Genomic DNA, 24,992 nt, shown 5'->3' with positions numbered 1-24,992 from the left:
GTCGTGCATCCGACTCTTGATTTCGGCTCAGGTCACGATCTCATTATTTGTGAGTTCGAGCCCCACATCAGGCTCTGTGCTGACAGCGCAGAGCCTGCTTGGGATTTTCTCTCTCTCCCTCTCTCTCTTCGTCTCTCTCTGTCTGTCTGTCTGTCTCTTTCTCTCTCTCTCTCAAAAAAAAAAAAAAAAGTTCCAGGATTAATATGGCATCTCCACCCCCATCATTTACAAAATCCTCTAAGAGCAGGGCCTAAAGCAGACACCAGCCCATAGCACCCCAGAGCTGGAAGGAACCCTGAAGATGACCCAGACCAACCACCGTCTTACAGATGTGGGAACCGATACTTGGAGAAGTGCCATAACCAGCAGCTGTCAAAGAGCGAGTTAGTGACAGGGCATCCTTGAGAACCCAAGCCTCCTGGCTCGAGGCAGCATCCTCTGCCCCACACACCTGAGAGATGCAGACAGATGCCCTACATGTCTGAGGACAACCAAAATGAAGTTCTCAGGGTCACCGTTACCTTGGCCACAGAAGGAAGACTGTTCCTGTCAGAACTGTGATGGAGAAGATCCCATCACCTTCCCGAGACCAGAACACAAAAGGGCAAAGGGAGGACACTCGAATGGGAAGAGCACCTTTGGGTATTCACTTGACCTTCTTGGGACTCAGTTTCTCATCAATAAAATGGGAATGATTACCCCATCTCACTGGTTGCTACAAGGGATTACTGGATATGAGGGAATACAAGATAAAAGGGGCTGAAAAGCACTTTGAAAGCAGCACATGAAGGATCATTTGCACATTTCAGTGGGAGGAGGGGTCAGAAAGAGATGCCCCAGTCCCAAGCCCCTTGACACTAGGGACAGTGGCTATGCATCCCTAAGAGAGAGTCTCACCTGCATTTTGGAGGCTGCCTTGCCATGTGTGAGGCCAAACCCCCTGAAGAAAGAGTCTTTGGTTTCCCTCTGAGGTATCCACCCCCAAATCTCGAGGTCCTGTCCACAAACAAAGCTAGTCTAGCCTCTGAGTATTTTGGGGGTCAGCAGACAAGGAAAAGAGGTGGCAGGGAAGAGACTCAGAGGCTGGGGTCCACATTTAGCTCACCTCAGACTCTGGGAGCTCAGGAAAGGCCGTTTTTAGGTACTGCAGACGGGCTGCACGGAGGGCATTGAACCAGTCCACTATCTCCTGCGGAGAAAAATGAGGACATCAGCCTGTGAGATGGAGTGGGGGAGGGGGGCTGAGTCCGCTGGCAGGAAGCAGGCAGGGTCTTCAGGTTCAGCACATGCACACACCCTCAGTTCTGCTCAGCGGCCAGTGCGCTGATCACAGAGCCCAGACGCTCCCCCCCCCAGCAGGTGGGAACCCTCTGACTTGGAGACCTCCAGAGCCCGGGGGAGGATGAAGGTGAACTGCACTAGAGTTCCGCAATGGCTTAATATGCATAAGAATCACCTGAGGGTCTCTTTAAAGTGCAGATTTGGGGGCGCCTGGGTGGCGCAGTCGGTTGAGCGTCCGACTTCAGCCAGGTCACGATCTCACGGTCCGTGAGTTCGAGCCCCGCGTCAGGCTCTGGGCTGATGGCTCAGAGCCTGGAGCCTGTTTCCGATTCTGTGTCTCCCTCTCTCTCTGCCCCTCCCCCGTTCATGCTCTGTCTCTCTCTGTCCCAAAAATAAATAAACGTTGAAAAAAAAAAATAAAAAATAAAGTGCAGATTTGGATCCAGTGGGTTTAGGGGGTGGGTGGGGCCTGAGATCCTGCATTCCTAACAAGCTTTCTGGTGATGTGATGCTGGCCAGTGGGACACAATTGGAGGAGCAAGTGTCCTCAGATGTCGAAGATCGGCTCCCAAGTGGGGGCAGGTGCACCTGGGGATTCTCCTCCGGTAGAAATGCTCATGTAACTTGGGCCCAAGCCGGCTTGGACTTGTATCACACTGGGGGAATGCATCCTCGAGTGTGGGCCACCATCGTCGCTCACCTGGTGAACCACCTGTCTAGCAAGCTCTGCCTTGGCTTTGCTGCTTTGCAATGGGTCCCCCCCACAACAGCCAGAGTGATTTTTTTTTTTTTTCCAAGAGCAATTTTCTCATTGACAATGCAACCGTGTCTAGCTTAGAGCCCTCTCTGCCACCCTCAGGAGAAAAATATGACTACTTTGCCCTCTGAGCTCTCTCCATAAAAAACCATTTGCAACCCTCCCAATCATGTTGTTCGTCCTCTCACATTCTGCCCGGCCCACCCCTCCTCCCTCCCCCCACACAGAGCTTCAACTCATCCCCAAGTTTAGTTTAGTTGTTGTAATGGGTTTCTGCCCAGTCCAAGCCCTGCTTCTGTGAGAACCACCCCACCCATTCTCACCCACTCACCGCTCACCCACAATTGCAGCCACATTTGCAGCTAAGAGCCTCCCCTTCTTGGCCACAGCAACTGGGCCAGGGCTGGGCCAAGGCAGAGGCTAAAATGGGCTTACCAGGTTCCTTCTCCAAAATTTGGAATGGGGGAGCCGAAAGATTGTTCATATAGCTGCAGTGCTACACCTTGATGTAATACGGTGATTGAGAAATTGACTATGGTTTCCCAGGAATGCAACATAATTACCATTTCTCTCTTGCCAGCCAAGCACACTGGCCTAGTATTCCAGAGTTCAGAGCTCTCTTGGCCTGGGAATTAATAAACTTCTCAGCTCCCAGACACCAAAGGAATGGGGCCATTCCAGAAAAGACTCACCCAGACCTTCACTTTGGTCACTAACTGGAGACCATGGGGCCAAATCCAACCTGCATACGTGTTTGTTTGGTTCCTGAAGTTATGTTTGCTTCAATCCTCTATACAGGTTTTCCTGCTTTATAGCCTTCTAGCCATCTTCACTTTTTTTTTTTTAAGTTTATTTGTTTATTTTGAGACAAAGAGTGAGTGTGCGAGCAGGGGAGGGGCAGCGAGAGAGGGAGAGAGAGAGAATCCCAAGCAGGCTCCATGCTGTCAGCACAGAGCCTGACGAGGGGCTCCATCTCACAAACCATGAGATCATGACCTGAGCTGAAATCAAGACTTGGATGGTTAATGGACTGAGCCACCCAGGTGCCCCATCCACTTCACTTTTCAATTACCTACCTGGCTCCTGCAGCCATGAGTTTGCAGCTTCTATTTATGCCTCTCTAACAGAGAGGCTGGGGCACTGAAGGGAAGAGAATGGCCAGACCCAAGCTTTCAGATGCTCTACAACTGGGCAAATGGGAGGGGCCAGAAACTGTAAGTATCAGAGACCTTGGGCACCTCAGCAAAAGCCCTCGTATAGTGATTGGCACAGAGGGGTGGCCCCGGGCATCCATTGTGGACACAGGGCAACAGCAGAGAGCCCACCATGGACCAAGAACCAGGGCTCTCCTCCATGTCTCCCAGTCCCAAGATTCTGGTAAAACCAAGGGAGGAAGTCAAGAAAGAGGGTTGATATTAGATTTCTTGCCACTTTGGGGAATGGGGGTCCTTGAATTTAAATGTTTATTTTTATTTTTATTTATTTTTTTTTTTTGAGCGAGAGAGAGTGCAAGCAGGGAAGGGGTAGAGGGCAAGGGGGAGACAGAGGATCAGAAGCCAGCCCCATGCTGTCAGCACAGAGCCCAGTGAGGCGCTGGAACTCATGAACTGGGAGATCATGACCTGAGCTAAAGTAGGACACTCGGGGTGCCTGGGTGGCTCAGTCGGTTAAGCGTCCAACTTCGGCTCAGGTCATGATCTCACGGCCCGTGAGTTCGAGCCCCGCGTCGGGCTCTGTGCTGACCGCTCAGAGCCTGCAGCCTGTTTCAGATTCTGTGTCTCCCTCTCTCTCTGCCCCTCCCCTGTTCATGCTGTCTCTCTCTGTCTCAAAAATAAATAAATGTTAAAAAATAAAATAAAAATAAAGTAGGACACTCAACCAACTGAACCAGCCAGGTGCCCCTGGGGGTCCTTGAATTTAGAGAAATAAATAAGTACTATACTTGCACCTCAGGTGTCATAGAACAATGTGCTCCTGTTAAGAGGGCTCACTGCTCTCTCTGGCTCTCTCTCTCTCACACACACACACACCACAGTTCTTGACTCTAATCTCTCAGGAGGCCCAGCCAGATTTGTTGCCCTTAAAATAAACACCCTTGTATATTTCCCATTCATGCTCCCTTTAAGCTGATTTGAGTGTCCTCTTTTTCAACATATTCACATAATTTTTAAATAGAAACTCTTTCCTCTGGAATGCCTTTTTGACTGCCCCGCCCCCGAGACTAGGCCACTTACATGCTTCCTGTGTGACCGAGCATGACTGACAGCCCATCAACACGGTATCAGCAGGTGCCTCTTTCCTCATCTGACTCCCTCCCCAGACCGAGATCTTTGAGGCCTGCCCACGGCTCTGCCCTGTTCACCACCACACTCTCTAAACCTACAGCAGTGCTTTGTATACTGCAAAGACCCAATAAGCATTCAAGAAAAGAGTGAATTCATGAATGAATAAGTGACAGAGATGTGAAATTGCCCGTAAGATTCTTAACCTTTTACAACTGTTACCATCATGTGCCAATAAATCATTAGCAGCGGTTAATGTTTGAAATGCATTTCACCGTACTGAAATGCTTTCACATTCATGGTTCATGGTCACTCAACCCTCAAAACCCCTCTGGGAGGTGGGTGCTCTGATCTATAAACGCAGATGGAGGAGGGGAAGGGATGTGCCCCAGTAACACAGCCCAGAGCGGAGGACCCAGGGCTCCAGTTTCTGATTCCGAACCCCTGTTCCTCAGACTGCGCCACTGGGAACTCTGCCCAAAGCGTGAAGACAGCGTCCCAGTGCTAGTGCCGCTTGGGAAGATCTAGCCCCTGGGTCAGGTTTCTGGCTCCTGCTGCCAAGGACTCTCCTTCCAGCAGGGCCACGTAGAGTGGCAAAATGGACTGCGGGACCCAAGAACCATAGTCTGGGTTAATGTGCCCATGCCTCAGGGACATAGGGTTAAAACATGTCCAGGATGGTTTTGAGGATTAAGAAATGATGTATTGCATGGGGTGCCTGGGTGGCTCAGTCGGTTGAGCATCCGACTTCAGCTTAGGTCATGATCTCAGGGTTTGTGAGTTCGAGCCCCGCGTCTGGCTCTGTGCTGACAGCTCAGAGAGCCTGGAGTCTGCTTCAGATTCTGTGTCTCCCTGGCTCTCTGCCCCTCCCCCACTCATGCTCGCTCTCTCTCTCTCTCTCTCTCTCTCTCTCTCTCTCCCTCTCTCAAAAACAAATAAACATTAAAAAAATTTTAAAAAAGAAAGAAAAAAATGCTGTATTGTGGGGTGCCTGCCTGGCTCAGGCAGTACAGCATGTGACTCTTGATCTCGGGGTCGTGAATTCAAGCTTCACGTTGGGTGTGGAGGCTACTTAAGAAAAAAAAATGAAGACATAAATGATGTATAGTGATAGCCAAGAACAGTGCCTGGCACAGAATTAACAGGTACTCACAAAATGTCAGACCTCACCTTTACCCCCACCTCCACTTAGCACATGACTCCCAAGTCACATGACTCTGCTCATTGTGACCCGGCTTATCCTCTTGGACCTGTACTATTGGCTTGGTCTTCTCTGACAGAAGCCGATTTTTTAAAAATGTTGATTTATCTTGAGAGAGAGAGAGAGAGAGAATCCCAGGGCAGGGGTGGATCCCACGAACTGTGAGATCATGACCTGAGCTGAAGTCAAGGCTCAGCCGCTTAACTGACTGAGCCGTCCAGGCGCCCCTGCTTTCTTAAACTTTAATGTGCTTAAGGATCACCTAGAGAGCCTGTTAAAATGCAATATCTAATTTAGTAGGTTCAGGTGGGACTGAGACTCCGGTCTAACAAGCTCCCAGGTGATGCTAATGCTGTTAGTACAGGACCACAGGACCACCTGCTGAGAAGCAAGGCCTCTGCATTCACTGCCACCCGGTCTTCCATCCACTCCTGCTGTGTTCAGACTCCCTGCCTTATCTGGATTGGCCGTCCCTGGGCATAGTCCCTCCTACCAACTGGACTCCCCTGAGTGGCTGTGTACTGTCCAGACACACCCACAGTACCTGCCGGGTGTCTCTCCCTAATCTCGCTCTGCCTTCCTCACACAGCCATCTCAGACCGGAAGGTGACAACAGACGATGGCAAACTGGGGCAGCAAATCTCAAGAGCAGCTGAACAAGGGAGCTGCGGGGTGGGCCTGCAGAGTCCTGGGGTGCAGGCGGGAGGCTGGGGTAGCCACATGGCTCGGCTCACCTTCCCACTTTCGTGGTACACGAACAGGTTCCTGATGTGGCCCTCTCTCCTGTAGGTGATCTGCAGCCCGTGGGGGTTCCCTATCTTCTCTGTTTCAAAGGTGGCATTCAAGTCTCTGATGCTGATGACAGCTTTGGGGCCTTTACCCTGAAAGAGAGGAAGCAGGTGACATCTCACCACCTTCACCAAGGCCTTAATGCCAACAGATAACCAATCTGTAACTTTTCAGGGCTTTAAAATGTTCTTGCTCTAATATCAAGATGCACAGAGGTTCTATTGCTCCCTGCAATTAGGTCATCCCACCATTCCTACTCAATCAGATTGGCTTCGCCGAGCTGGAAAGGGGCTTAGACAGACCTGAACTTAGGACTTGTCAAACTTTTTAGCCACAGATTTTTTTCTGAAGCAGTTCCTCTATGGAAGCCAAACCAATAAAACAGATATACAGATGAAGGCAGGTGTGGGGGCCTTGGGGCACTCCCTCCCATGCTCCACTCTGTTGGCATGGGTCTGGAACACAGTTTAAGCACTAACTGATACTAAGCAAGGAAAGGAAAAGAGTACTTTCGTTCGTAACTGATGAGAGAGGAAAATGACACAGGGGCGCCTAGGGTGGCTCAGTCGGTTAAGCACCCGACTTCGGCTCAGCTCATGATCTGGCAGTTCATGACTTCAAGTCCCACGTCAGACTCTGTGCTGACAGTGTGGAGCCTGGAGCCTGCTTCAGATTCTATGTCTCCCTTTCTCTCTGCCCCTCCCCTGCTTGCAATCTGTCTCTCTCGTGCGTGAAAACAAACAAACATTTAACAAAAGAAAAAAGAAAATGATACAAACCCTCTAGACCTGTGCCAGCCATTAACCACATGTGACTATTTAAATTAAGATTAAATAAAAATAAAACTTCAGTTCCTTATGCCTAGCCATTTCAAGTGCTCAAGTAGCCACGTGTGGCTAGCGACTAGGGTATTGGATGGGGCAGACATAGGACATTTCCATCACTGAACAATGTTCTGTTGGATAATCTTCTCTAGAGGGAAATTTGGTCATATTTATTAAAATGTTCAGTATTTTGCCTTGAGTCACAGTTTCACATCTAAGAATCTATCCCAAGGTAGTAATTGCATCACAATGCAAACATGTGCCTCCAAAGATGTTTGTTGCTGTGTTTTTTAGAATAGTAATAACGGTGGTGGCAGTAGTAGAAGAAGAAGAAGAAGAAGAAGAAGAAGAAGAAGAAGAAGAAGAAGAAGAAGAAGAGGAAGTAGAAGAAGAAGAAGAAGAAGAAGAAGAAGAAGAAGAAGAAGAAGAAGAAGAAGAAGAAAACCTATTATTTAAATATATATGAGGGATGGGGCGCCTGGGTGGCTCTGTCGGTTAAGCGTCCGACTTTGGCTCAGGTCATGATCTCCCAGTCTGTGGGTTCGAGCCCCGCATCGGGCTCTGTGCTGATGGCTCAGAGCCTGGAGGCTGCTTCTGATTCTGTCTCCCCCTCTCTCTCCCCCTCCCCTGCTCATGCTCTGTCTCTCTCTGCCTCTCAAAAATAAATAAATGTCAAAAGAATTTAAATATACATGAGGGATAATGGGTTAAATAAATAAATCATGGTACATTCATACAGTGAAACACCACCGAATTTTTATAGGATAATTTAGATCAATATTACTTATATGAAGAAACATCCATGATATCCATGGGTGAGAAACACCAAGTCCCAGAAAACAGGATGTATAGTAGGAACCTACTAATAAAAGAAATTATACACACATACACACAAAAGTATATATACATTCCATATATATATATATATATATATATATATATATATATATCAACTTGAACATGCATAAAAATACAGAAATGTTTACACCAACACTCTCAACAATGGTTTTCTTGAAAGACTATTGGAAGACTTTCCTTTTTTTTTTTTTTAAGCTTATTTATTTATTTTGAGAGAGACAGAGACAGTAGCAAGTCGGGAAGGGGCAGAGAGAGAGGGTGAGAGAGAGAATCCCAAGCAGGCTGTGCAGTGGCTAGCACAGAGCCTAATGTGGGGCTCAAACTAACAAAGCCATGAGACCATGACCTGAGCCAAAACCAAGAGTCAGACACTTAACCAACTGAGCCACCCAGGCGCCCCTGGAAGATTTTTTTTTTTTTTGAATATTTACTATTAGAAATACTAAAAACACAAAAAAGAGTATCTAATTTTGTGAATATTCTTCCTTTTTCTAAAAGAAATATGATATTATGAATAAAGGCAAAAATCCCTTTCACCACTATTCACTCTATCCCATTCTCCTGTATTCCCCCCAGGCAATCACTGTCATGAGTCTGATGTTTATTCTTCTAGCTCACTTTTTATTTTTATTTATTTTGTAATTTTTTAATGTTTATTTATTTTTGAGGGAGGGAGAGAGAGAGAGAGAGAGAGAGAGAGAGCAAGTGGGGGAGGGGCAGAGAGAGACGGAGACACAGAATCCAAAGCAGGCTCCAGGCTCTGAGCTGCCAGCACAAAGCCGGATGCAGGGCTTGAACTTATGCTGTGAGATCATGATGACCTGGGCTGAAGTCAGACTCAACTGACTGAGTCACCCAGGCGCCACTAGCTATGCTTTTTATACTTTTACACACATCTACATATCTGTGAACATTACATAGTATTGTTTTCTGTGGTTTTAAGGTACATAAATGGTATCATACTATATGTATCATTCTAGGTCTTGCTTTAGTCGCTCAAAATTATATTTTTGAGTTCTATTCATGTTGAGATATCCCCACCTAGTTTGCTCTTGTGAATGACCACACCAAAAGTTACCAGTCTATTTTCCTGTTCACAGATATTATTTCTGATTTTTTGCAATCATTAGTGATGTTGCAGTCAGCTTGTGTCCCTGGCACACATATGTGAGAGTTTCTCTAGGTCGCAGTATATATTTAGGAATGGAACTGTAGATCACAAGTGCATACATCTTTGACCTACTGGAAACTGTCAAATTATCCTGCTCACCGGCTCTCCACAGTGGTTGTACCAATATTTACTTCAATATAGAATCCGGAATAATAGAAATGAATAACACACTCAATAACAGAGGAGTGCTCCTTTCCCTATATCCCCACCAACACTTGACTGGCAGATTTAATTTTTTTTTTCAACATTTTTTATTTATTTTTGGGACAGAGAGAGACAGAGCATGAACGGGGGGGGGGGGGGGGGGAGGGGCAGAGAGAGAGGGAGACACAAGAATCGGAAACAGGCTCCAGGCTCCGAGCCATCAGCCCAGAGCCTGACGCGGGGCTCAAACTCACGGACCGCGAGATCGTGACCTGGCTGAAGTCGGACGCTTAACCGACTGCGCCACCCAGGCGCCCCTTGACTGGCAGATTTAAATTTTTTGCCAATATGATGGATATGAAATTGGATATCATTGCTAATTTTCATTTAATCAACTACACTGGGGTAGAATTTATAAATAATAAATGGCACTCATTTTAAGAATACAGCTTGATTTTTGACAAATGGATATACCCACATTAACACCACCACAGTCAAATATAGAACATCATTATCACCCTAAGACTTCCCGCATCTCCCTCGGCAGTCAATTCCCACCCTACCTCAACCCCAGGCAATCACATACCCCTTTCTTTTTAAAAATTTTTTTTTCAACGTTTTTTATTTATTTTTGGGACAGAGAGAAACAGAGCATGAACGGGGGAGGGGCAGAGAGAGAGGGAGACACAGCATCGGAAACAGGCTCCAGGCTCCGAGCCATCAGCCCAGAGCCTGACGCGGGGCTCGAACTCACGGACCGTGAGATCGTGACCTGGCTGAAGTCGGCCGCTTAACCGACTGCGCCACCCAGGCGCCCCATCACATACCTCTTTCTATCGACACAAAGTGGTTTCACCTGTTCCACAACTTCTTATAATGACATTATATAGTGCGCACCCTTGCATAAGGTTTCTTTTGCTCAGAATAATTTATCTTAGACTCATCTACATTGTTGCATTTGTCCACAGTTTGCCTCTTCTTATTGCCCAGTGATATTGAGTCTATGGATATATTATAATTTGTTCATTCAGCTGTGGATGGACATTTGGGTTCGTTCCACGTTTTGGTGATTTTTTTAATGCATAAAGCATCTATGAATATTTGCGTACAAATATTTTTTATGGACGTGTGTTTTTGTTCCTCTTCATTGAATACCTAGGAGTGGAATGGGTGGGTTATATGCTTATGTGTGTATCTACCTTCATTAAAAATTGCCAAATGGGGGCACCTGGGTGGCTCAGTCGGTTAAACATCCGACTTCGGCTCAGGTCATGATCTTGTGGTTTGTGGGTTCGAGCCCCGCGTCGGGCTCTGTGCTGACAGCTCAGAGCCTGGAGCCTGCTTCGGATTCTGTGTCTCCTTCTCTCTCTGTCCCTCCCCCACTTGTGCTCTGTCTGTCTCTCTCAAAAATAAATAAACCTTACCAAAAAAAAAAAACCCCACAAAAAAACTGCCAAATGGTTTTCCCAAGTGGTTGTATCATTTCACAGTCCCACCAGGAGTGTATGGGAGTTCTGGTTTCTCCACATCCTTTCCAGGGCATGGGGTGGTCAGCCCTTTTAAAGCCAGCCATTCTGGTGAGTGTGTAGTGTATCTTATTATGGCTTTAACTTGCATTTCCCTGACTGCCAGAGAGATTGAGCATCTCTTATATTGATGATCATTTTGGCTTCCTTTTCTGTGAACTGCCAGTCTATTTTCTTTACCTATTTTTCCAATGGGTTCTCCTTTTCTTTTTGCTTTGTAGGTTTTTTATTGTTATTATTTTTTAACGTTTATTTTTGAGAAAGAAAGAGAATGAGTGGAGGAGGGGCAGAGAGAGAGGGAGCCACAGAATCTGAAGCAGGCTCCAGGCTCTGAGCTGTCAGCACAGCTCAACCCCACAAACACGGGGCTCAAACCCACAAACCGCGAGATCATGACGCTCATCCAACTGAGCCACCCGGGCACCCCAGCCCAACTTTGTACAGTTTTTTTTTTTTTAATGTGTCCTGGGTATTACTATTTTATTATGTTGAGTTTCACTTTCTTTATATTTATTCTTTTGTATTACCCAAAATTTTTACATAAAAATGAATTACCTCTACAATTTAAAAACTTTCCCTCTGGGAGTGCCTAGGTAGTTCACTCGGTTAAACTTCCCACTCTTGATATTGGCTCAGGTCGTGATCTCACAGTCATGAGATCAAGTCCCACATCGGGCTCTGCTCTGAGCGTGGAGCCTGCTTGGGATTCTCTCTCTCTCTCTCTCTCTCTCTCTCTCTCTCTCTCTCTCTCTCTGCCCCTCCCTTGCTCGCATAATAAACAAACAAACAAACAAACAAACCTTAAACAATTTCCCTTTGGGGAAAGAAATAAAGAACGAAAGCAACTCATTCTGTTTTTAGACTGTTTTAGACTGAACTGGCTGAGGACTGGGAAACAGACCGTCTTTTGCTAGCCAAGGATGAGTCCCTCCTCGAGGCCAAATCACAGCAGCTGCTCCTAACTCTGCAGCTGCCTCTCCTCCTGCTGCCTTTTGCACCTACAACTTTTTTCAGTGCTTTACATTGAAGACTGAGAAGAAATCCCGGACTCTCACTTGGAGGGTTAATACTCTTCACCCGCCCCACCATGTTTCACTTGGCCCCAGGCTGCAGTCACACTGGAGACCTGCTGGCATTGCTCTGGTCCATCTAGAAGAGCAACAGGGACAATTTTTTTTTTTTTTTTTAAATAAAAAGGCCTACATACAGGAAATGGAGTCAGGTCATGGCTAAAGTGCTCAGAGCTTGTCCTTTTCTGCCCTTGTTGGCCACTCCTTCACATTCTCTGCTGGAAATGTCTCTTCCTTCTGCCCTCTAAATATTGGAGTGTCTCAGGGCTCGGTGTGGTAAATAATCTCCAAAGATGGTCCTTACCAATTCTTTCCCTCCCAGTACGCACGCGCCATTACACCCATAAAGAGGGGGAGTCTATATCCCCTTCCCTTGCATCAGTGCTGGCTGCTCAAGGTGCTTTGATTGACATAAGGTAGTTCCTGACCTAGCGTTTAAGAGGCCAAGCAGCACCCACCTGTGCTTGGGGGAGACCAGCTGCCATGTTGCAAGGAAGCTCAAGCCAGCCTCCTGAACGCGGAACCAGCACATGGAGAGACAGAGGCTACCTGCAGCCATGCACCAGACACATGAGCGAAGGCTTCCTGGGCCTTCTCACTCGGCAGTGCAGCAGGGTGAGTGAGCCGGCGGATGCACACATGGAGCACACCGCAGCAGCCAAGGCCTCCCCAATTCCCGACCCACAGGACTGAGAGAAATAATAACCTGATGTTTTAAGACACTGAGTTTTTGGTGGTCTGTCATTCAGCAACAAGTACTAAACTACTCGGTTGTAGGATTTCTGCTCCGCTCCTTCCCAGTGGTGACAACCCCCCCACCCCCCAAGAACATGCTTCTTGCAAAGAACCTCCTCCACCCATCCCCGGAAGAGAAGAGGGAGCGCAAGAAGAAGCCCCCTGGTGCAGAGCCCCAGCTCCCACTTCATGGACGTGCCGTGCCCAGGATGCTACAAAATCACCACCGTCTTTAGCCGTGGACAAACGGTGGTGTGGGTTGGCTGCCCCACTGCCCACCTACAGGACGACAAGCAAGACTTACAGGAGGATGCTCCCCCAACAGAAGCAGCACTAAAGCCCCCTGAATTAAGATGAGTGGGAAACTATCCCAGCAAACACATTTTTTTTTTTTTTTTTTTGGATAGGAAACCAAAACAAAACCAAAAAACTTCAGTCCTTGGGCTTCTTTTCTCATCTACCCGCACTCCCTACCCAGGTGATCCCAGCCAGTCCCATTGTTAAACCAGTCTCAGTGCTGGGGCGCCAGGGTGGCTCAGTCGGTTAAGTGTCTGACTCTTGGTTTCAGCTCGCGTCATGATCTCCCAGTGAGTTCAAGCCCTTCATCCAGCTCTGTGCTGACAGTGTGAAGCCTGTTTAGGATTCTCTCTCCCTCTCTCTCTGCTTCTCTTTCCCTTTCTCACTCAAAAATAAACAAATAAACATTAAAAACAACAACAACAACAACAACAACACAGTCTCAGTGCTGAGGACTCCAGCTCCAGACTCTTCCCAAACTTCCAGACTCACATATCCAACTTCCTTCTCAATGTTTCCCCCTAGATGACTAATAAGCATCTCAAACCAAAAAAGCCTCCTGATCATCCCTTCAGGGAGCCAAGTCTTTGCCATCTCAGCAAAGGGAAACTCTGTCCTTCTAGTTCTGTAGGGCAAAAAGCTGGGAACTACCCTGGATTCTCCTTACTTTCACACCTCACAGCCAATCAATCCATAAATCCTGTTGGTTCTACTTCCAAAATCAGACCACCTCTGACCACCTCCTTCACCATCGGCCCTGGTCTAATCCACCATTCTTCCTCATCTGATTTTTTTTTAATTTATTTATTTTTATTTTCTTTAAGTAAACTCTGTGCCTAATGTGGGGCTCGAACTCACGACCCTGAGTTGACCCTACCAACTGAGCCAGGCGCCCTGATTCCTCGCTTGATTATTGCAATAGCTTCCTAACTGCTTTCTCTCCTTCTACTCTTGCCCCCTCCCTGCCCCACCCTGAACCCAACAGTAGCCAGAGTGCTCCTTTAAAAAGTTTAAGTCTGAAAAATAGACCTACCCTATGACCCAGCAGTAGCACTGCTAGGAATTTACCCAAGGGATACAGGAGTACTGATGCATAGGGGCGCTTGTACCCCAATGTTTATAGCAGCACTCTCAACAATAGCCAAATGATGGAAAGAGCCTATATGTCCATCAACTGATGAATGGATAGAGAAATTGTGGTTTATATACACAATGGAATACTACGTGGCAATGAGAAAGAATGAAATATGGCCCTTTGTAGCAACGTGGATGGAACTGGAGAGTGTGATGCTGAGTGAAATAAGCCATACAGAGAAAGACAGATACCATATGTTTTCACTCTTATGTGGATCCTGAGAAACTTAACAGAAACCCATGGGGGAGGGGAAGAAAAAAAAAAAAGAGGTTAGAGTGGGAGAGAGCCAAAGCATAAGAGACTCTTAAAAACTGAGAACTAACTGAGGGTTGATGGGGGGTGGGTGATGGGTATTGAGGGCACCTTTTGGGATGAGCACTGGGTGTTGTATGAAAACCAATTTGACAATAAATTTCATATGTTGGAAAAAAAAAAAGAACCAAAAAAAAAAAAAAGTTTAAGTCTGGGCGCCTGGCTGGCTCACTCGGTAAGAGCATGTGACTCTTGATCTTGGAGTTGTGGGTTTGAGCCCCTCATTGAGTGTAGAGATTACTTAAAAATAAAATTTTGGCAGGGGTGGGGGGTATGGAGGGGCCTGGGTGGTTCAGTCAGTTAAGCGTCCTTCTTCAGCCTAGGTCATGATCTCACTGTCCCAGATATGAGCCCCGCATCAGGCTCTGTGCTGACAGCTCAGAGCCTCAAGCCTGTTTCAGAGTCTGTGTCTCCCTCTCTCTCTGCCCCTCCCCCACTAGTGTTTTTTCTCTCTCTCTCTGTCTCAAAAATAAACATTTTTGGGAGGGGGGATGGGCTAAATGGGTAAGAGGCATTAAGGAATCTACTCCTGAAATCATTGTTGCACTATATGCTAACTTGGATGTAAATTTTAAAAAAAATAAAATAATACATAAATAAATATTTAAAAAATAAAATGAATAAATGAAATGAAAAAGAAGAAACTGTCCCCACAAAATGTTCACCCATCACAAGACTTTCATTCCCAAAAGGTAAAAAGTCTAAATCAAATTATATCACTTCTCTGCTCAAAACCTTCCTGTGGCTTCTCATCTCAGAGTAGAATCCAAAAAGCCTAACTTTTTTTGTAAATCATCTATCCAATATAGACCTCTATCTAGAATAAGGAACTATAAAAACTCAATAACAAAAAGCCACATAAGATAATTAAACTATAGGAAAAGGCAGTGAACGGACATTTCTACAAAGATGATGTACACATGGCCAATAAGCCCATGAAAAGACACCCAACATCATTAGCCACCAAGGAAACGTAAATCAAAATCACAATCAGATACTGTCTCAGACCCACCAAGGTGGCTACAGCAGAAAATGAGATAACAGCGGAGCAACTGGAACCTTCACACATTGCTGGAACCTTCACAACATATGATGGTGCAGCGACTTTGGAAAGCAGTGTGGCAGTTCCTTCAAATATTAAGTACAGAGTTACCATATGACCCAGGTATGTTCCATTTCTAGGTATAGACCCAGGAAAAATGGAAACAGATGTCTACATGAAAACTTGTATACCTATGTTTATTAGCAGCACTATTCACACTTGCCCAAAAAGTGAAAACGCAAATGTCCATCAACTAAGTGAACAGATGAAATAAATATCCATGCAGTGGGCCAGCACTTGGCAATGAAAAGAAACAAAGTACTAATTCATGCTACAACATGAATGAACCTTAAAACTATATGCTAAATGGCGCCTAGGTGGCTCAGTCGGTGAAGGCTCCAACTCTTGACTTTGGCTCAGGTCATGATCTCACAGTTGGTGGGTTTGAGCCCCGCGTAGGGCTCTGCATTGAAGGTGAGGAGCCTGCTTGGGATTCCTTCTGCATCTCTCTGCCCCCTCCCCTGCTCTCTCTCTCTCTCTTTCTCTCTCAAAATAAATAAACTTAAAGAAAAACATACGCTAAATGAAAGAGGTCTGTTACAAAAGACCACAGATTCCACGTGTATGAAGGATCCGAAACAGGCAAATCTAGAGAGACAGGAAGTAGAGCAGTGGTCACCTGGGGCTGGGGGTCGAGTGGATAGAGGATTACAGCCAACGGGTTTGGGATTTCTTTTGGGGGTTATGAAAATGTTCTAGAATTGATTGTGGTGACAGTTGCACAACTCTCTGAATATACTAAAAGCCATTAATTGTAAGCTTTAAATGGGCAAACTGCATAGTATGTGAATCTACATATATTTTTTAAATTCTTTATTTGCTTTTGAAAGAGAGAGAAAGAGAGAGGGAGTGTAGAAGCAGGAGAGGGGCAGAGAGAGAGAGAGGAGGACAGAAGATCCCAAGCAGGCTCCATGCTGACACAGCGCAGAGCCCGACGTGGGGCTCGAATTCAGGAGCCGTGAGACCATGACCTGAGCTGAAGTTGGGCGCTTAACCGACTGAGCCACCCAGGCGCCCAGTGAATTTATGTCTTGATAAAGCTGTTTCAATAAAAAAAACAAAAACAGAAAACAATCTTGAGTCTTACTAGGCCCTACAAGGTCCTCACCTGCATGGGTTCACCTCTTTCCCTCCTTTTCTTTGCTCCCTCTGCACATTCCACTTTGGTTTCCTTGATGCCCTACGAATCCACCAACCACACACCCAACTCAGGCCAGGGCTGTGGCTTATGGTCGAGTAGTCTATACACTAAACAAAAAGTCCCCGGCTTAAGGTGCAAGGGAGAACTGCAGTCTAGGCTCCTGGTTGTCTACACTGGGGCCCCGGGGCTGCGCCGTCTCAGAGGAGCCATTTTCTAACTGGCACGCGGTGTGTGTGCCAGCCATGGCCACGGCCGTATTCAGGGCTTCTGCACATCGTGCCCCTTTTGCTTCTACTCTTTCCCCGCATATGCACATGACTTGCTCACTTGTGTTCGCTTCTCTGCTTAAATGTCATCAGAGGGGCCTTCCCCGACCACTGTGTGTTGCCAGCCAGGCTCTCGCCATCCTCTCTAACTCTTCGCCCTCTTTTATTATACTTCATAGCGCCTCCTACCACCTCACATGTCATATATCGATGTACGTTTTGGTTTACCACCTGTCTCCTTCCACTAGAATGAAAGCCCCGTGAGAACAGCAGCTTCGTTTAGTTCGCTGCTGTTTCCCCAGTGCTTGCAATTATGCCTAGTATATAGTAGGTGCTCACTAAATAAATTCTCGCGTGCATGAATAGGTGAAGTAAATTCAAGTGATCATCTGAGGCTTAATCCGATTTGAAGCGAAGAGAAGGTGTGTTTTTTTGTGGACTCTACGAGTTGCATCACCAAGGAAGAGCGGCAGAATGTAGTGCTGGACGCTCAGTGTCTGAGACTAGCCATAAGGCTCAGCACCACTGATTTAAATGCAGCCTCCGGGGGGGTGGGAGCCAGGGCTCAGGGAGGGGAGCCCTCGCCGGTCTGGCCTCTTACCTCTTCTTTAGTATAGTATTTCAGGAGGCCTTCTCTTGCCAGGAGAACAAACTTCCTTCTCAGGAACTGTGCATTGTCTCTTCCCCGCTTCCACAAGAACCCTTCTCGGTTACCTTGGCCGCCAAAGATGAGAAAGAGTGAACACCTACATCCTCAAGATTCTACCTCCTTAAGGGGAGAACGAACGCTCCACCCCGTGCTAAAAACCTCTCAAATCTAACTTAGCTCTATCAGCTGCAGCACGCAGGGTTCCCTCTGGAGCCAAATTCGCAATGTCTTATGATTTTGTTTGGGCTCCCCCCACTAACTTCCTTCTTTGGCTGTTTCACAAGACAGAGTAAGCCCTTAAGGAGGCTAAGCCCTGAGAAACGGGATGATTCTGAAAGACGCCCATATGGTCCTGCCCGACTTCACGTTGACATCGGCCTAATGAAACTCTCCAGAGGGCGGAAATAATGAGCGACCTCCAGGCACCCGCTGGCCAAAGAATACCGCGTGCTCCTGGTGGCTAGGAGCGCTGACACCGGCTGCTGCTGGGTCCTCACAGTGGTTTTGTGCACTTTGTACTCTGGGTCGGTGTCAGCTTGGACTCAGAGCAGCTGAGCAGCAACCGCCAGGGGTCGAGGGCCAGCGATGAGGTCGTGCCCCACACAAAGGTGGAAAGGGAGGCTGAAATCCCTCCCGTGTGCCTTCCCGAGCCTCGTGCCGCACCAGGGGCTACCCTCACCAGGAGCAGGGGTGCCTTTTTCTAATTACTCTGCCCAGAGGGTGAGTCTTCCTGCAATTTTATACTAAGACTCTATACACACTTGTGGCCCTGCGGGGACCTGAGATAAAAATGCTTCTCAACCACTCAGACCATAAAACCCCACCAGCTGACATGTTGCTGTTTCAGAGGCAGAGGAACCCACACCTTGGCCTCTGTGGCCAGAGTGAGGCCGGCAGATATCTCCTGATTAGGCCCTGATACTCAGACACTCTATTCTCCAGGACTCATTAGAATGCAGACCACAAAAGAACTTACCTGGGGGTGAGATGGTTTTCCCATCGGCCATGAATTCCTGTCTTTCATACTTAGCTCGAATCCACTGTTCCTTTAAGACCCTAAAAAGAGAGAGCCCTTAGTCAACTGTGTCTGGTGCATCCTCTTACCACAGGGTGGGAGCACCACAACAACTGTCTGCTCAGACTACCCAGGGCTTCTCAGCCTTGTTACCGTTACACTTGGGGTTAATTCTTTGTTGTGGGGGAGGGGGCAGCATCCTGTGTTCTGTAGCCGGTTTAGCAGCATTTCTGGCCTCTATCCCCTAGATGCCAATAGTCCCCCACCCCTAGTTAGGACACCCCAAAATGCCTTTAGATACTTCCAGTGTCTCCTGAGGAAAAAGATTTCCCCCAAGGGGCTCTATGAAAACCACTGGGCTATTCCAACCCCAGTCCAGCCCTCTAGGTCAACCGGCTCCCCTGGACCATCTACACTGCCACCCCCCACTGCATGCTCATAAGCTGACGCCAGGGGGGTCCATGAACCTCTTCGTGTGGCTTTCCCACAAAGTCTGGGCATGCCACGCTGGACAGAGCAGTGACATAGGGGTCCAACCACCTGGGACCTCATCCTCCTCTACGATTTATCCGTTGTGTGACCAACAGCAAGTTACTTAACTTCTCTGAACTTGGGGATATGTCAATAATATTATACCTACCTACCCCTCAGGGTCTAGGAGGGGTTTAAATGTATATAAAAGGGCCTAGTGCGGTCCGTGAGTTCGAGCCCCGTGTCAGGCTCTGGGCTGATGGCTCGGAGCCTGGAGCCTGTTTCCGATTCTGTGTCTCCCTCTCTCTCTGCCCCTCCCCCGTTCATGCTCTGTCTCTCTCTGTCCCAAAAATAAATAAAAAACGTTGAAAAAAAATTAAAAAAAAAAAATAAAAGGGCCTAGTACCACGATCAGCACATAGCAGGAGTCTAATGTTAGCTTAATCAGATATTGTCTTCCATGAACCCTGCAGGAAACTTATTTCAACTGTTTGGTTCCCTTTTGCCTCTTCCAGGGAAATGTTCCAAGGTTTACTTCCAAGATACCGGGAATGACCTAGAGCTGGGCCCTTGGCCTGAACTGGCCAATCAGAGCTCTGCCCTGGGCTGTGTGGAGCAAAACCAAGAGAGGGATAGATTGGAAGCCCTCTCTGGGTCAGGCTGAGAGCTGGGGCCAGGGACCGGGAAGTGGCCTTGTTCCCAGCTCTATGAAAAAAGCCTGGCTGAGGAAAAGGTGCAGGAATGAGAGCCAGACAAAGTAGGAGAGGCCTGACAGCGTTTGAGCCCCTGGCTTGTCCTTCCCGAGGGCAGCTCCACCTGTGTCCCTCCTACAGTCTGATTCCCAGAACCCATAAAATCCCCTCATGCCTAAGCTGGTTTAAACTGGGTTTCTGTCACTTACCACCAAGAGTCCTACCTAATGGACAGCCCTCACACCCAGCACGTTGAGGAGAGTCACCAAGCCCACCATGGAATCCTGAGTGACAGGATCAGAGCCGGGAGAGGGAACGGAGACTGAGGCCCCAGGCCCGGTCCTAGAGGTGGAAAACTTCGAGGACCTTTAGAATTACAGGGAAGAAGCCGTGAGTGTTCTGCTAAAAGCGGGTAAGGTACAGGGCTGTGGTTAAAGTCACAGCAAGTAGTATCTGTAGTGCTGGCAGAAAGCTGAGCACATAGTAGGTGTTCATCAAATGCCTGTTCCTTTCTCTTTGCAGCAAAGGGCTGAGTGGCAGCAGTGAGGCAAGGTGAGCCAGACCCTCTTGAGTTAAGCCTGGCACATCCCTCAGCTGGCCCAGGGACCAGACAGCATTCCGAAGAAACGGGTTAAAACTAGCCTGTCATGTGGCCTGTGAGACATTTTACACAAATTATCTCATTTAATCTCTACCACCATGCCATGACATGGGCATCATTATCTACATTTCACAGATGATGATGCCATGATTCAGAGAAGTTGGGTAACTTGTCCACCTTTTCACAGCTACAGAGTGGTAGAGTCAGGAAACAATACTGGGATCTTCTGAGTGCAATACTGTGCCTCCCCTGCCACTTCATGCTACATCAGTAGCCCCTGGGTTGCTTAAATATTGGGAAATGGCAGGGTACTAAGTACAGTTGTACAGTTGGTGCACTGGCCAAGAGCTTCCTGCTGACACTAGAAGACAATGGTGGCTGAAATACAGCCTGCTCTCCGCAAGCCATACCCCCCATGAGCTATATCTGCCCAAAGGGTACCTTCTTCACATTTATACTGGGGGTGGGCGTGGGGCGCTGCCTAGCAACCCTGGCAGTGAGGCTGAGTCCCTGGGAGGGAGGCTAAGCCTCAGGCAGTCAGTCCTGCAGAGGCTGAAGTCACACTGACCCCTCACGTGTAGGGACCTGAAACCTCGTGATACTTCACAGCTTCCCGCCCTTATATTGAATTTCCCCAGTGCCATGGTACCCAACAGCAGGCCCTGGTGTCAGATGGGCTAGTCAGTCCCAGTTCTGTCTCTATGAGCCTCAGGTACTTCATCTGTATCATGGAGATCAAGGCAGTGTTGTCTCAGAGTTGTTGAATTAAACAAATTCATGCCCATAAGCATTTAGCACAGGTACCTAGGTAAAGCTCAATGAATATTAGTGGCTACTCTATTTATATGGTTACTACTTAGGGACCTGGGGCCAGACAGCTGCGTTGCAGCTATGCTGAGTTCCTGTGGGACAGCCTTGGGCACAACACTCCATAGGAAGTAGCTGGAACACATTTGCTCTACTAAAATACCAGCGTTTTTCTTCTCTATCAAGTTAGCCACCACCAGTAGGCTAGGAGAACATCAGAGGCAAAGGAATCACAGAGAAAATGCCCTATTTCACAGCTTGGAAACTGAGTCCCAGACAGTGAAGTGACAATCCACGCAATAAAGACAGAGAGGGAACTAGGCCACGTCTACGTGTTCTCCATGACAGTACCAAATGTCTTTCTGGATCCACCAGGTCCATAGAAAAGACCACCACAGGGGCGCCTGGGTGGCTCAGTCAGTTAAGCGTCCGACTTCGGCTCAGGTCATGATCTCACGGTTTGTGAGTTCGAGGCCCGCGTTAGGTTCTCTGCTGTCAGAGCGGAGCCTGCTTTGGACCCTCTGTCCCCCTTTCTCTCTGCCCCTCCCCCGTGCTTTCTCTCTCTCTCAGATATAGGCATTAAAAATTTTTTTAAGAAAAGACCACCACAGGGGCGCCTGGGTGGCGCAGTCGGTTAAGCGTCCGACTTCAGCCAGGTCACAATCTCACGGTCCGTGAGTTCGAGCCCCGCGTCAGGCTCTGGGCTGATGGCTCGGAGCCTGGAGCCTGTTTCCGATTCTGTGTCTCCCTCTCTCTCTGCCCCTCCCCCGTTCATGCTCTGTCTCTCTCTGTCCCAAAAATAAAAATAAAAAACGTTGAAAAAAAATTTAAAAAAAAAAATCACTAAAAAAAGAAAAGACCACCACAGACAAATGGAACAGGGGTGGGGGAGGTGAGACCGAGAAATCACCCACTCACAGACAGTCGTTGGCCTGGGGGATATAGTAGAAAGCAGGGACTCTGGCTTCATACTTGGCCTTCACACGGAGGTTCCCGTTGTGGGTCATAAACTGCAAGACAGCAGCAAGTTGGGGTAATATTAGAACATGAAGAAATGTGAAATGAAACCATGGTCTACCCAGAAGGCCACTCTTCCCACTGGCTCCTAGACCCAGTCAGGAGACACTCCTACTTGGGGTTTGACGCACCCCAGGCTTGGTCATTCATGCTGCTGGGAAGCCCCAGGCCAGAACACTGAGGTGCAGTTAACAGCCACGCTTCACGCTGGCAGAGACCTTCACAGTTCTTACCCATTACTTCATTCCATCCCCTCAACAATTTTAATACCGCCATCCTCATTTTAAAGGTGAGGCAACTGGGGCTCAGAGAGGTTAGGTGACTTACTCAAGGTGGCACAGCTAGAAAGTGGAGAGCTAGGATTTGAACCCAAACCTGTCCAACTCCAAAGCGCATGTACTTTGTCCCACCCCCTCCACAGATGGCCAGGACCACCAGCACCAGTCCCGGCAAGCCTGCAGCGGATAGACGTAGCTGGGGGATGGAAGAAGTCAGAGCTGGCGCCACTGAGTGCTTAAGTCAGGGTGATCACTGGGGCCCTATGACGCCCGAGGTACCCAGAGGCAGACATGCCAAGAGTGGCCCTGGCCAAGAGTTAGCACTCAGTAACAGAGGTGGCATATCTGGGGTTAGGGCCCATGTGGGAAGAGACATCAGGTTGCTAATTCACATCCTGTGAGCAGAGTGAACCCTTCTCCCCTCCCCTGGGGCTGCTGGGCTGTGACCCAGGATTTGCATGGGCTTTGGACCCCAACAGAGCAGATTTCACATTCCAGCTGTTCCGTTTATTCACTGAGTGACCCCTGGGCGATATTTAACCCTGTGAGCTTCCGGGATTTCAACTGCAAAAATGAAGAAAGCTTAACAGGGGGGTTGTAAGGACAAAGAAACAACCTTCAGGTCTATGTGCTGGTTACTGGTTTCCTGTCTTTCCCCTGCACTAGAAGGGTGTAAGCTCCCCGTGGGACGAGACTTTATCTCATTCATTGTTCTTTCCTTAACACCCAGCACCTAGTAAGCTTACAGTAACTATGTGTCCGACAAATAAGGCATCTAGCACAGGGCCCGGCACAGAGTGGGCTCTCTGTAAACATGGGCCTGCTCCTCCAATAGTCCTTGAAATCCTCAGCCAACCAGTACAGTTTAGAACTGCTTGTTCTCTGAAGGTCTTCTGGCCAAAAACGGTTTTATCATCCAGATTGCATCCATTTGCGTAGGTCAGGAGAGCAAAATGGTGCCCTTCCTGGTTATGGGGGCCGGAAGGGGGACTGCAGACCATGATCAGTATACTGTTCCAGTCCAAGACTTCAGCTAATGATAACAGCAGCTGTTACTTGACTATTTATTTTGTAGGCATTGAGCCTACATTTAATCCTTATGGCAACCGGGGGAAGGGGTAGTGGTATCCTTACAATACAGATGTGGAAACTGAGGGAAATAACAAGCTCAGGGCCTTGAACTCAGGGCCTCTGTCTAGGCAGGCACTCTAACAGGCTGTGTTTTCTCTTGCTAGTTCTTGCTCCTCTCTGGAACTCAGTTTCCTGCTCTGGACGCCCTACCCACCGCCTCCACCCCGGTTCTGCGGTTCCAAGGCTGTCCACGCGCGCCCCTCGCTACCTCCACGGTACTGTCATCCCAGAAGTCAAGTCTCACGGATTTAACTCTGCTGATGTCTGGGAAGTTGCGGTGGACGCCGGAGCAATTCAGACAGATGAAGATGCCCAGCTTGTAGGAGGCCCAGTCAGGATCTGCGGGGCAAAGAGGGTAGAAGGGGAGTTGTATGGTGAGCTAGGCACGGAGACCAGGGCTGGGCTGGGGGTGCTGGGAGAGGCGGGCTTGGCGGTTAGAATTCATGCGGCGGTGCCCAGCGCTGCCCAGGCTGAGAAACCTTTCTCTCTCGGTCCCCCCCCCACCGCCCCCACCTTGTTAACTAAGATACCCGCATGCAACCTTCTGGTCAGCCCACCCGCCAAGGCACGGAGGCGACCAGGATGATCCTGGAAGGAGTGTAGGGATGCGGGGCGAGAAGTTGCGGCGAGCACGAAGTGGAAGTGACAAGACTCCGGGGAACCGAGAGGAGAGCGCGGAGGGAGGGGCCGACCCCGGGACGCCAAGCTGGGGAGCTGCAGGTGGGGAAGTGCGCCGCAGGGCCCCTGGACGTCCGCAGGGTCCGCGCGCTGCGCGACAGGAACGTGGGAGGACCCGGGGCGTCCGGGGGCTGGGAAGGGGTCACTGGAAGGTCAGGAGCCGTGGGCCTGGACCCCTCGGTGTGGGGGATGTTTGGGTCCGAGAGCGTGGGAGGTGACCAGGTCCGGATGAAGACGTCAGGGACTGAGGTCTGGGGGGGAAGGGGGGGGCGTGTCTGGCTGGGAGGCGATCGAGACGGTCAGGGCATCTGGGTCCGGGTCTAGTGTAGGGGTCCAGAGTGGGGAGGTCAGGGGATCTGGGTTCGGGTGGGCGCCGCATCGGATGTGGAGAGCTCGGCCAGGGGCGCGGGTCGGAGATTCGCGGGCTGGGTGCGAAGGTGTCAGAAGGGTCACGCCCGAGTCCGGCGGGGGCCCGGGACGGGACCGGGTCTGGAAGCAGGGGAGGAGGGCAGGGGTCCTGCTCCGGGCCGCCGCGCCCTTACCCGCCGCCCCGCAGTCGGCGCAGTGAGAGTTGCCGGTGCCCGCCGCCTGCAGCAGCTCCAGCAGCCGCTTCTTGTTGCGCTCGCGGTCGCCCATGGCCGGCCCGGTGGGCTCAGCGGGGCTCAGCCCGGCGGTCCCCCGGCTGGCGGCCGCCCATGGCGCTGCGCTCGCGCGGGCAGGTGGAAAGAGACTCAGCCCCTGCGCCTCCCGCGCGCCAGCGCC

General features: G+C 48.9%; 1 protein-coding gene across 7 annotated transcripts in view; it reads right to left on the bottom strand.

Moving 5' to 3' along the window:
- Window positions 1–24,992, bottom strand: part of ADAP2 (ArfGAP with dual PH domains 2) — a 35,234-nt gene extending 10,242 nt beyond the window's left edge. The window contains exons 1-7 of one of the 7 annotated variants that reach the window (XM_086686581.1): window positions 24,773–24,990; window positions 23,761–23,891; window positions 22,045–22,136; window positions 18,517–18,596; window positions 17,493–17,605; window positions 6,256–6,402; window positions 1,106–1,189 (exon numbers count right to left, since the gene is read on the bottom strand). In XM_086686581.1, coding sequence (XP_086542707.1) covers window positions 1,106–1,189; window positions 6,256–6,402; window positions 17,493–17,605; window positions 18,517–18,596; window positions 22,045–22,136; window positions 23,761–23,891; window positions 24,773–24,866 — 741 coding nt within the window. In that variant the 5' untranslated portion in view covers window positions 24,867–24,990. Of the gene's footprint in view, window positions 1–1,105; window positions 1,190–6,255; window positions 6,403–17,492; window positions 17,606–18,516; window positions 18,597–22,044; window positions 22,137–23,760; window positions 23,892–24,093; window positions 24,250–24,772 lie in introns of those variants that run through there. The other 6 variants (XM_086686579.1, XM_086686582.1, XM_086686580.1 and 3 more) reach the window with 6 other exon arrangements.

This window comes from Puma concolor, chromosome E1 (genome assembly GCF_028749965.1).
Source record: "Puma concolor isolate L17-30 chromosome E1, mPumCon1.1.hap2, whole genome shotgun sequence".
NCBI classification, from domain to species: Eukaryota; Metazoa; Chordata; class Mammalia; order Carnivora; family Felidae; genus Puma; species Puma concolor.
The sequence above is the reverse complement of the archived record's forward strand: the minus strand, read 5'-3'. Positions and strand labels throughout refer to the sequence as shown.